Source organism: Schistocerca nitens, chromosome 3, assembly GCF_023898315.1.
Source record: "Schistocerca nitens isolate TAMUIC-IGC-003100 chromosome 3, iqSchNite1.1, whole genome shotgun sequence".
In the NCBI taxonomy this organism is placed as follows: Eukaryota; Metazoa; Arthropoda; class Insecta; order Orthoptera; family Acrididae; genus Schistocerca; species Schistocerca nitens.
Genome location: NC_064616.1, coordinates 952,953,221 through 952,966,819, shown reverse-complemented (window position 1 = coordinate 952,966,819; position 13,599 = coordinate 952,953,221). Strand labels below are relative to the sequence as shown.

General features: G+C 40.7%; 1 protein-coding gene across 1 annotated transcript in view; it reads left to right on the top strand.

Moving 5' to 3' along the window:
* LOC126249028 (uncharacterized) overlaps positions 1-13,599 on the top strand; it is a 1,135,715-nt gene that overhangs the window by 816,017 nt on the left and 306,099 nt on the right. The window contains exon 5 of the mRNA XM_049950638.1: positions 1,329-1,554. Within this exon, the coding sequence (XP_049806595.1) occupies positions 1,329-1,554 (226 nt within the window). The remainder of the gene's footprint in view (positions 1-1,328; positions 1,555-13,599) is intronic.

Genomic DNA, 13,599 nt, shown 5'->3' with positions numbered 1-13,599 from the left:
GGTCCATGGTTCATGGGGGAAGGGAACAGAAATTGTAGTTCTAAATCTACTTGCATCAAGAAATGAAAGAGCAGAACAGGACACTATCCTATTCTGTCCTGCCCCGTTCGTCCCAAGAACATGTTTCAGGTTAACATCTTGTATGGAGAATAATAACAGATGGATTTAAATGTATTGTGTAACTAACGTACAGCGAATGGGAAGCACTTGAAGTTTACATGTCATTTAATGGCATATAACTATGAATTAACGGCTAATCTTGCGTTTAAATTCACCAGAAGTTATAAGAACACAACATGAAACGCGTAGGACGACCATTAACTTACAGGTCGAATATATACTAAGATGGTATCTGGTATCTGTTCTTTCGGACAGGTCCGAAAGCTGCTTACAAGCGTTGACATACGTCAACGGGGACAGATGAAAATGTTCCCCGACTGGGACTCGAACCCGGATCTCCTGCTTACATGGCAGACACTCTATCCATCTCAGCCACCGAGGACACAGAGGATAGCGCGACTGCAGGGATTTATATCTAGCACGCCTCCCGCGAAACCCACATTCTCAATGTATTGTGCCGCATGTGAGAAAGATCAGGTACCATCTTATATAAGGCTCACCGGCCACTTGACCGTCTTCTTCTTCTGTGCGAATGCACAAACTTTACCCGAACTCTTACGGGAATCGACACGCGCCACGAGTAATGAATATAATGGGCGGGGGCACTACGAATGTAGTGCGGCACAATACGTTGAGAATGTGGGTTATCCAGGAGGCGTGCCACAGATAAATCCATGCAGTCGCGCTAGCTTCTGTGTCCTCGGTGGCTCAGATGGATAGAGCGTCTGCCATGTAAGCAGGAGATCCCGGGTTCGAGTCCCGGTCAGGGTACACATTTTCATCTGTCCCCGTTGACGTATGTCAACACCTGTAAGCATCTACGGGTGTTCATTTCATTGTAATTACAGGTCGAATTCCAAACCAAGTCAAAATTGGTGTCGCACTTTTCCCTCGATAAAGAGATATACTTACATGTCAGTACAGTACGTTTCATCATTCCCCAGTCTAGAAAACAGCACAATCTAGTTGTGCTCCGCCATCCCGTTCTGCCCCAAGTTCCCCTACTAGCAGAACAGAAACGAAGTTTGTTTCTCAGCCATAACTATGGAATTTCTTTATCAATGAGTGATCCAAAATACCACAAATATGATTTAAACAGCGTTATTTTGAGGCCAAAAATGTCTCTCTGCTTACATCAGAGCCTGATTTTATTATGCGAAAATTTAGATTACGACGAACAGGTAACAAGTCGTGTTGTGTTTGTGCAGGTGGAGGAGGGCGTGCAGGAGCTAGAGGCGGAGGTGGACAGCCGCGGCCTGGTGAGCAGCCGGCGGGAGATCAAGCTGGACGCCGAGCAGCGGCTCTTCTCGAACGGGAAGCGGCTGCGCCTGCGCTGTGATGCCGTCGTGGGCGACGTGAAGCGGCAGGCGCAGCGGTGGGCGGCGCTGGGCGGCGTCGGCTCGCAGCGCCTGCAGCAGGGCCCGCGCAGCGCCGGTCAGTACCCAGGGGACCGCGCGATCAGATAGCCAACCACTCTCCCGCCCTGGGGAGGACGTTTCCCACAAACGTCTGCCCTAGTGTACCAAACGTGACTCCAGCAGGATTCGTGTGTTTCTTATTGTGAACTCTATGTCAAATTCTCTATATATAGACCTCGAACATCAAATACGCTTCAAAGTGATTACGCAGTTCCTATGCTGCACACTGAAATTAATCGCCATTTATCGCAGCACAGGCCCGCCGTGTATGGCATTTTGGGCAGTCGCCTTTGCTTCCTTATAGACCACGCGTTTCAATTTCCCAATATGTAAGAGTCCAGACATGCCAAGTCGTATGAGCGTTACGGGTATTTTGTGCTTCCCGAATAACTTATACGACCGTCTCGAAATGTTCTGTTAGGACAGGCGGGTCAACTGCTGGATTGTTACCACGTGGACTGCCTTATGTCCAGCAGAACATCATCCCATAACTGAGCGAGCATGTCTGTTAGAAACAGTGCATACTCGTGATTATTTAGTCCCATCTTTAAAACAGAAACCAATAATGCACGGTTCATTAACAAACAGAGGTCGTAGCTTATCGACTTATCTCGGCCAGAGTGAATTTTCAACGTATCAAAAGCGGATATAACCTATGGTTTTGTATATGACGCTTTATTCGAAAACCAAATCTTGCAGAGAAACGTGGCATATGTATATGACGCATTATTCGGATACCAATTCTTGCAGAAAAACGCCGCATTACTGTGTGGTTTTCGTGGCTGTGATTCGGAGAACAATAACCTATTTACAAAGCCGTTGCCATGAAACTGCTGATGAAACGAAATACTAACTGTCATACCCATATTCAAGCTGCTGCGATGTGACGTATGGATTGTGTGTCACAGCTGATTTTTTCAATGATGACAGTTCGTGTGGGCTTGACACGATCTGGATATTTTTAGTATATAAGCACATGTTGCCCTAGCAGTTTGGCAACACACACCGTAAACGAAAACCATACGCACTTTCTCTGTTGTCGTATCCACCCTAAAAGTCAGAATAGTTTCACGAGCAAGATGTCTGATTCATATAACAGCACGGCACAGACGGATGGCCACAAAGAGAACACACAAACGCACGGACCATTCCTGAGTTACGTGTGTTCTTAGATTTGGTACAGTAGCCTCTGATGGCGGGAGAGTGATTTGCGACACAGTTGTCTTTTTGTTTGACAACGTATCATATTAACTGTCTTCGAGTGCTCTTTCAAATCTCTCAGAGAAAAGTGTACAGCTTCATTCAAAAAATTAGGGTCGCTGACAAAAATCCGCATCTGTAAACGAGGAAAATTGCTTGCATGCGTCAGAAAAGTTGGCACATTTTTCGCTGTAACTCAGCGAAAACTGCATTTCCATATATTTACCCATTTTGTATATATTTTGGGTGTGCATTTCACACAAATTATATCCAAAAATACGATCAAAATAGTAAATATTAAATTAAATTCCACCAAAGCCACAACGTACCTCATTTACAATTCTACCAGTTTCGGAGGAATAAATCCCCCCCCCCCCCAATTTGAGGAATTTTGCGCTGTAAACTAGAGGATTAATTCTAATGTTTATAATTAAAGCTACCACTAAGAATCACAGTACTGACCAGCTGAAGACTGTTTAGAGATTAGCGACACAGTTCACAATATTTTTCGTGGATCACTATGGTTCTGGCTCCACTCTATTTATAAACTGCTTGGACGAAGGCTACGGTATTCTTTATAACGGTAATATTTTGGCTCCGTTCTCAAATTTATTTACATGTTGTATCATATCTGGGGATGGTTATTATTAAATGAAATAATTTGTGACCATAGTTTGGAAATAAAAACTAATGACACACAATTAACTTCATGATAACTAGTCCTGTACTACATCGCTACACCGGTGGTTCTGGGTTAGCGTCCATCATAAGACAAATCGTACAGACATCTCTCCACGGAAAAGGTGCGTCTGATCTTTTTCGAGTAAAGCTGCGCTCTAGGCAAACAGATAGCAAGGAAAAGCCGAGAGTCGCTGGAAAATTGAGAAACAGAAGTTTTGAACATTACATAGACAGTAATCATTATCGTTTAAGAGAGCTCTAAAAACTGAACATTTTGTGTCGAATAAGTTTGTGTTTTGCACTTATGTGTGATATCAAAAACGTTTATAAAACTAACTATTCGAACAAAGCTAAAGGGAAGTAAAATCCACTTTATGGGGTACTGGACCTGATTTTTACTGTTCGAGTCAGATAATCCATTCTCTTACACCTCTAACTTTGAATAAACTATATTTCTAGTGTTAACACTTATATCAAATTATTACAAAGTATCGCATTTTTCTCGTTCCGTTTACCGTAACCGATGTTCAAAAGTGCCCTCCACCTTGTTCTAAAACAGTCGTGCACGGATCTCAGTACGAAGTACCTCCCCATCTGAGAACGACCGGCATGCTTCACGAATTCGGTCATATCATCTTGCGTTGCAGGCACTGGTAATACAGAATCTTCCTGATGCGCCTGTAAAAAAAATAAATCAGTTGGGAGCTATATCTGGCGATCGTGATGGAAATGTTATTGGCTGTCATCCACCACGCTACGGACTAGAAAAAACGTAATGTAAAATGTACCCTAGCCGAAAAAGTAACCATTTTGTTAGTGGAAAATCTTCTAGCAACCCTGTCAGTGGAGGTTGGAGAAATTAGGAGTACTGCACACTATTTAAACGTTCATCAAATATTTCGGTCGGATAACTTTATCATGAATGGGTCAGGAATTGCTGTAGATGCTCCAGAAGTGCTACTTACGTTGCTTACGTTACTGCTGAGAGGCCGGCCTAAGTGGCCGAGTGGTTGAAGGCGCTACAGTCTGGAACCGCGTGACCGCAGGTTTGAATCCTGCCTCGGGCATGGATGTGAGTGATGTCATTAGGTTAGTTAGGTTTAAGTAGTTCTAAGTTCTAGGGGACTGATGACCTCAGAAGTTAAGTCCCATAGTGCTCAGAGCCATTTGAACCATTTTTTACCGTTGAGGGCTCTCTTTTGAGCAATATTGAGCACTGTGGGTATTTGACTTGCCATTATATCTGTAAGTGTCTCAATTATGAGGATCATTTGTTCCTGATTTTCATTTCCAAACGAGTTGCAGAAGGCGGTTATTTAGGAAATCATTTTCTCTTAATGACTAAACATGGCGCGTGATAATCATCTAAACAAATAACATGCAGAATTCTCTTGACGGTGCTACTTCTCACCTCAGAATCACATGCCATTCTTTATTTTGAGTCGGAAGTTACTGCAGTGACAATATCTGCGGTTGTATTGTCTCTATGATACGTTCTGACTTTGTTACGATTATGATTCGGCTGGACCTAGCAACTATTGCAACCTCTACCCGGCGTAGACGAGTTTGATACCATTTTGCACAAACCAGGCGTACTTGCTCTTAATGATGGTGACATCCCACAAGCCTCGGCTTGATGGTGTGGGGCATAGCCAGGTATATATCCTTCTTGATATAACCCAAACTTCCCAAAATTTAAAAGAAATCGGACAATTAATGTTGAGTTTTGAGATCTCTTTTCAACGATGTTGATTTTGTCTCGAGTTCCTATTCAAGGTGACGGTCCGTCTCAACCAGGTATTGTGTAACATAATAGGAACAGCTATTTTCATTGAGTGCATAATTGCAAAAGACCTAAGTAATACTACCAGATTGTATACTGGTAACGTCAGACGACAATAGGCCAATGAAATGTCATGTAACGTCCTGAGGTATACTAGCTGATGCTTCTCTCTTTTAATTACGCAAAAAGTGACCAGAACGTATGGCACTGAAGTTTGGAAAAATATAACTTAATCAACGTTTATCTGAATTTTGCTTTTTGTAGGTCTATCCACAACCTCTTAGCACATACGAGGGTTGCCCAGAAAGTAATGCACCGATTTTTTTTCTCACCTGAAAACAATGATACGAATGCGAAACGTTGATACGAATGCGAAACGTTGCGTATGTACTATTTGAAGTCTCCTGGTAAGCGCGCCAAGTTTTCGCCACTTCCCACAGATAGCATTTCTGCAGAACTGTTTCAAAATAGCGTGTGTAGGCGATGTGCGATACAAGCCACGTGCCGTCCTTGAATTTCTCACTGCAGAGAATGAAACTGTGGGGAATATTCACAAACGCTTGAACAAAGTCTATGGAGCATCTGCTTTCGACAGAAGTACAGTTAGTCACTGGACACGGAGGGTGACGTCATCAGAATGCTCCACGATTTGCAGCGTACGGGGAGACCATCCAAGGCTGTCACACCTGGCACACCTCACCTAGCCCCCTCGAACTTCCGCTTGTTTTGGTCATTAAATTATTCCACTCGTGGAAGACATTTTGAGGACGATGGCGAGGTGATTCACTCACTGAAGCACTGGCTCGGCCACCAGGATGAGGATTGGTACCGACAGGGCATACACGGCCTTGTTTCGTATTGGAGGAATTCCATAGAACGTGATGGAGATTACGTGGAAAAATAGGGTGTGTAGATATAAGACCATTTTTTCGTGTGTGAAATTCTCATTATGTACAATGAAGAATTGTTGAAGAAAAAATGCGGTAAATTACTTTCTGGGCCACCCTCGTAGTTTAAAGAGCATGAAATAAAGCTTGTAGTCTTACCTAGTAGAAATAAACCTAACACAACATCTCTAGATGATCGCAGTACTTATGAATGAGAATCTGCATTCCACTGATGCGTAACTTAACATATGCGGTTGTTAATCGCTATTTGCAAACACGTTAAAGACGTTTCGAGGTGAAACATTGGACCAGTCCGTAAAGAGATTCGGTTTCAGGATGGTGAACTATGACGTAAAGTACAATTTTCTGAAAACCGCGGAATCATATGTCTTTTAGGTCGTACATACGGACAGTGAAACATCTATCGTATGTTTGAATATACCGGTATTAATAAAATTTTCTAGGTGCTGGCGGGGAATTAATTTCGTTGTTTAAATGATAAGAATTATGATCCACTTTTGCCATGAAATAATTTCAAAATTTTGTCTCAATATCCAAGTGAGTTTAAAATTCGTTCTTGGTACTGCGCTGAAACAAACTGCTCGATCAAAACTTATCCCGGTATGCTGGATACCCTGACTTACCACATCTCTTTCCCTCGTATGAACACTGGTAACACACGCGGTAAGAACTGAATATTAAACAAATAATTTATAGTTACGTTCGGAAGATAAGTTCCAGCCTTTTGCATAAGTTCCGTAGGAAAGTTCGTGTTCCAAATTACACAGATACAAGCAGAGTATTTAGAATCTTACAAATACATTTCTCATACAGTGTTGCTCCACAATTGGAAGCAAAATACGTAGAAACTATGTGTAGCATTTAATACACTAGTAAACTAAGTGATCGATCATAGTGTACTAGACGCCCTGTCAAAGGTGAAGTTATTTCCTGAAGATTACGAATAAATGTTTTGTGTGGTGGGAGTTGGCGCTCTATTACAACTCAGGTATGCACGATGACGGTGTTGACATTATGCGTTTTGGGGATCTCGATACCGATTAGCATTAATCGTAATGCTTCTCGAATCACCATAGCATTGAGCACTGATCTAGCTGTCTGATGCGGAAGGATATCCATATGGAAATCACTGTGTCTGCTAGAGAGCTCCCAAGCGACGATAGGATGCGATAGGATGCAGGTAGACAGTGACAGTCCTGACACAGTGGTCGGCAACGGCGTATGTAAACAATATAGACTGGACAAGGCCCCGCTATACTTGAAGGGAACTGGAAACTTACTTTTGATGCGTCTTGCGAGATTGGTTGGGCTTGTGGTATTATAATTTTCAATTCGTGCGCGTTTCGTAAGGATCACTATTTTATACCCCATGAGGGATCATTGCTTTGTAAGTAAGGTAATGGAACAGCCGACAATTCTTTTTACCGTTGGATATATTTTTCTCACTAAAATATTTGCTATAAAACTGCATTAATGGGTATCTGATGTACTTTTATTTTTGCAACTGGCCATTTTCTGTCTTTATTACCTGGATCTTGCGAGATTCTGGTTTACGACTTGGCTTGCTCTCGATGACGCTTTTAATTCGATACTGTCCTAGTCTTGTTGATCTATAATTCGAATAAATGTCATTCCATGACTGTTGGTTATGATGAAGTTTTTCAGTGCACATTTAACTCATTTTTACGATTTGAAGATGCTTGTCAAAAGCAGCCGAAACTAGCCCTTATGCTTTAGTTGTATGATATAAGGTACGGTCTAAGCAGTAAAAGCTCTTTTATATTGAACACGTTTTATTCAGTAAATTACATGTCTGAGATTTATCGACTGGCTGATGCCAGGTTTACGTCAGTTTTCGCACATGGATCGAAATTTGAAGCTGATGAAGGTATGGAAAATAACAATCGAGGCAACTGCTAATTAATGTTCTAACAATTTAAAAATACATATTTCATCAGTATGAATAAGAACAATCTGAAAGATGAAACACTGTATTAGGAATGCTTTGCCCAGATTTGGATTAACTGCGGCTGCGATGGAATCTTAGTCTTGCTGTCAGTACAAGTTTCTCCAGACGACCTCGAATGGCTTCTATTGCTGCTGCACTGGAACCCGTCTTGGTTCCTAGCACAAAGCCTGAGTCTAGTCAAGTCGTTCACCGCTAATTACGCAACCCTGAATCATGCAGAGCGTAGCGCCTAAGGATCTCGCTCTGAGGTGGAATAGTTCGTTGAAAGTAGTTTGTGGTAATTTTAAATTATTACTTACTATTTGGTGGATTGTGAGGTAACGCATCAAAAACGCTTTTTGTATGTAGTGTCCTCCAAGACATCAAAAGAAAGGCCGAACTTAGAAAGTATGTTTTTCGCTTCCAACTGTAGGGCTACTTTGGTGCACACTGACAACATCATAGTAATTTCAATAAAGCGAAATGAATTCTGAAAGGTCAATAAGGCAACGTGAAAATTCCGAAAGTTGTATTCCTTGATTATAATGGTTCCAGAGCTCAGCTGAGAAAAATATGTGTGTACAAACTTGTACTTCTGAGAAAAACGGTTTTTCTTAGGGTAACATGAAATGCATATCGTTTAATTTGTAGAAAAAACATTTCTCTTTTTGAGAGTTGTAGAACTCGTCTTTGCTGTGAGACTTATTAATATAGAACTGTATCAATACACGGAAAAAATTTCCACACCAGAATTTTAGGTTTTGAGGGGTTGTATTTAACGATATTATTTTGTAATTATCCTATTATCTGAAATTCTGAGTTTGCTTCGTTTCCTCTTGATACATGTAGTTTTCAGGCACTATAAGACTTAATTCGCCTTGCAGGGTGATCCTAATTTGTCAAATAAAGACATTATTTGACAGCCGTGGTGTTAAGTGTTAGAGAATGCTTGGAGTGCGCAGCAGCAACCAACCACAACTTAGTTTTATTTTACTTTGTTTAAAAAAACACCGTTATCTGTTTCCAAATACACATTCTTCTTCACACAGCTTACATGCTTTTACCAAAACACGTGGATGTTGCAATAGGATAAACAAAAATTCATAGTTTGATTAGTGTGACAGTTCTGGTTGAGCAAGCTCGTGTTACAATTGAACTTATGTGAAATGATTATCAGGGACATTTGATTTTATCATCTTTGGTTCAAAAATGGCTCTGAGCACTATTCGACTTAACTTCTGAGGTCAACAGTCGCCTAGAACTTAGAACTAATTAAACCTAACTAACCTAAGGACATCACACACATCTATCCCCGAGGCACGATTTGAACCTGCGACCGTAGCAGTCGCCTGGCTCCAGACTGTAGCGCCTAGAACCGCACGGCCACTCCAGCTGGCGTTGTCGTCTTTCTCTAACGAATAACTCTTACGTTGAGCTTTGCTTTACACAACATCTCACTGTGGCCTCCATTACTACCTAAGTGTGTTGGGCAAGAACACTATACACCTCATCACACCATTATGTATCACGATACTGCAGGATCTATTCGCCTATGTACTTTGTGACGATTATGCATTTATTTTCATCAGACATAATTGAGTAAAAACTCATTGTCATGTAAATCTTATAAAATGAAGTAAAATAACTGCCGAGGACTCATGAGAATTCTAATTAATGTGTGCACTTTTTATATCATAAGTTCCTCCTCTCATTACTCATATATATATTCTGAATGTCATTACAGTTAAGTAGCTCTGTTCAAACGCATACAACATACGGTTTCATCGTCCTTTCTTGGAGTGAGCCGTAATTCTTAGTTCAGACACTGAAGATATCAAAAAATATTTCGGTTTTAAACAGCCCACTTTGTTTTACCGACGTTTCCTTTTTTATGGCAAGGAGCTAGAGTGGCCATCAAAATGTCGATACGAAGCAGTACAACGGCAAATGTTTAGCTAAGATGACACTCCCGTAGACAGAATGTCAAAATATACGTAAAGACCATATAAAACCGGTTGCGTACACAGTTCATTCGGTGAGTTAAGCCTGTATTCACAGTGACAGTGGAGCGAATATGCGGGTAGAACTACTTGCTCCATGATCAATTTCAGTTATTTCAAACGATGTAAATTAATATTAGAATGGACTATGACAACACAGTAACGACATAGGTCACCAGCATCGTTCCGTAATGAAAGCGGAATTGAATAGTACACTGCATCAGTATGCAGATCAATTCCCACGTGTTCAAACCTGAACGCGGGCCTTTGCACATAAATCCAAAACTTAGCTACATTACCTACATTAATAAGCTCACAATGCAAAGCCAACAAATAAAATTATCTTGGCAGGAACAACAGAATAATGAATTCCGTAGCTTTCGGAGGACTTTAAGGTAGGTATTTATTTATATGATTATAGCATTTGTTCTTGCCTCTTTTTAATTTTATAGAAAATTGCTCTATCTATTAATGTTATCTCATGTAGGCACAAGACATCATGGCTGACAGCATAATGGAATGTAGACTACAACCCGCTGTTCACCATTCATATGTAATGCCCATACTGCACTGTAAAAGAACTTCGTCAAACATTTTTTATAAAAGGCGTTTCATGGAATCTTTGGGATGTTCTGGGGTTGTTTTATCGTATCTTTTGCAAAGGTTCGAGCATGGTGCTAACATTTATAAAAGATATTTCAAAGAATTTTTACAGTGTAATACTGACCTAGTATAAACGGCAGGACTTTAACGGCTCGTACGCTGCGAGAAGACACATTAGACTTCAGTTCGTCTCAATATAAATTTCACGGAAACCGACCTCATTCTCGCCCTTCCTTAGAGATCTTAACAGAGAAGCATCATAAAGAAACCTACACTCCACACTAGAAGAGGGACAGTATAACATGCCTTAATTAGTATATCGCTAGCTTAGACACAATATATCCAAATCAATATCTTTATCAACTCAAACACGTCATTTTGGTTAGGAATAAAGTACGTTCTTCTATGCTGCTTACATAGGGCCAAGACATAAAGACGAGAAGGTCTTATGCCATACACGTAGCTGGTGTTGCCATTCTACTTAGAATACCATAGACGTGAACTTCAACTCTTTCAAAAGTTATTTCGAGTTTATGAGCGCAATGGAGACCTGATTATTCTGCTCTACCCTTGAGGCAACACATATTTCGCTTCAGTTCCTTCTAGCATTACGGATGCGAGTAAGATAACGGCTAACGGTCTTAGTTGAATGATCCCATGTCAGTGTCTCGAACGTATACCACAAAATGATCCAAACGCTTGACATTTTTCCTCAATATCATTTCCCCTGAACTGTTCTGCAAAACGGATCGTGTTTGAAATTCCGTGAAAAGACGGGAGAAAGTAAACCACTGTTTTCTTAATGTCTCTGAAATGTGACTGCAGAAAATTTTGTTTGTACGTTGTCAATCATTCGATGAAAGGAGATATTTAAAAGAAAACTAGCACAATGAATATCACATCTCATTTGTCTCAATAGGTGACTTTACTTAGGAGTTCTACTTCACTTTGAGGAATCACCAAAATTAAGCATGCAGAACATTTTGGCTGAACTGTTATCGAGCTGTTATATACTAAACGGATAACATAGCTCTAAGATAGACGACAACGATCCTGACATACATAATTTCGATTCATGATACGCCAGTAACAGATTACTGGCCCCTAGGGAGATAAAAACTGCTGTCAATAAATCTTGATAATTGGTAAAATTTTGCCATACCGAGTTTCGGATTCAGACTTCGCGCTTATCGCGTGTAACCTCACCTATCATTCTACCCGAGCACACTTCCAGGTCTGAATCGTACTTCCATTACCAGTCATGTTTTGCACCAGCAAGATTCCGGAATCACCGGTGGAAACATCAAGGGTACTGAAATCTGAAGTTAGGACAGCAGGAAAACTCAGATCGCCTAGTGGTTAAAACGACCTCGTACAAAATATGGCTGAAGTACCGCGATAGCACAAATTATCGTTTGTCACTGCACATTCATTACATAGACGGTTCAGAGTATTTCATACCCACCGATCCACTGAATCCATTCCAGATTATTTAATCAACCTCAAACCTGTAAATGTCGCTGCACGGAAGATGGATTTCTAAGTGGCTTTGAAAACGTAAATATGTATGAATCTTAGAAAGCTAAGCTACTGGGTAAGGAATTCTTATTTCCATTTCTGCCTGAAATTCGCCAAATAATCTCAAGCTTCGCTTCAATCTTATGGACCAAGGACAAAGAATTGTCTATTGGAAATTCATGTATGTTCTGTCTGAATAAACAGCAGTTATAAACCTATAGGAATTTACGTATGACGTACTTATTTATAACGCGCGGTTAGACACCCGAACCAGTGATTACTTTGGTGTCTGGCAGGGTCACTTTAGTAAGGGAACGTAAAATTTCGGACGTATATCTCTGAAATCCCTCACTACAAGCCATGTGCCACTACGTGTGTAGCCACTACTTCTGTTATGAATGTAGCTGTACACATAAATTTCAGGATTTCTTTAATGCCATCTATAAATCTGTAAGTGTCGACAAAGTTCCAGTCTACCACATAGCTAATTAATTACGCACTTACGGAACACAAACTGGGTATATCATTAGACCTATGACTCTGCTAATAGAACGTGACACGCCGCTCTCATCGTACCTCACCGACGTGTTCTTGTACTATTACCGTTCAGGATATATGGTATACAGGAAATTTCTTTATTATGTGTTATCCCACAGTGTGCAGATTCCTGGAAGAAATAGTTAAGGAAGCAAAGAAAAAAAAGTGCATGCGGTTATTTTCGTAGGAAATTAGGCGCTTTGACACCCTCTTTCCCCTAAGAACCACTGACCTTTTCTTAGTGTAATGGCTTGCGTGCCTCAAAGATAAAAATGCCGGTACCGTAGGCGTACCCATATCGCAGGGATGTCTGTAGACATGTCAGAATAATGTACTGTTTTAGAAGTAGGGTACGAACATTTTCAGTAGCTGCAGGGGCCACACCCAATATGATTTACTTATCTAGTATTATAACGTTAGTGCAAAATGTCTCGCAATGTTATTATTGTGAGCTGTGGTAACTTGACATGTGTTATGCAATGATTAGGTGGAAGTCACTTCGATAAAACCATTAAAACTGCAGTACAAGAAAACGATTGTAATACATTTGCACAGTCACGACATTATGGAAACTGAATTCCTGCATACATGGGCTCACACAGCTACATTGCTTACAACTTCGTAGTGATGGACATAACTCCATTCAGGTTACACGAAATGTTAGGAACTAGCATGTAAAAAGAAATTTAAGATGTTACCTTTGCTGTAAGTGCAAGCTCATTGTGAACGTAGAAATTACATTTTCTAGGCAGAAAGCGTTTATCTGGTTGCAGGGGCGGGATCGAAAAGCCAGAGTGTGATTTTTAGATACTTTCTCGGGCACTTTTTGCCAGTTGCCTGTCTGTTTACCAGTCTCTGCTAAAGCAAAAACTATTATTAAACA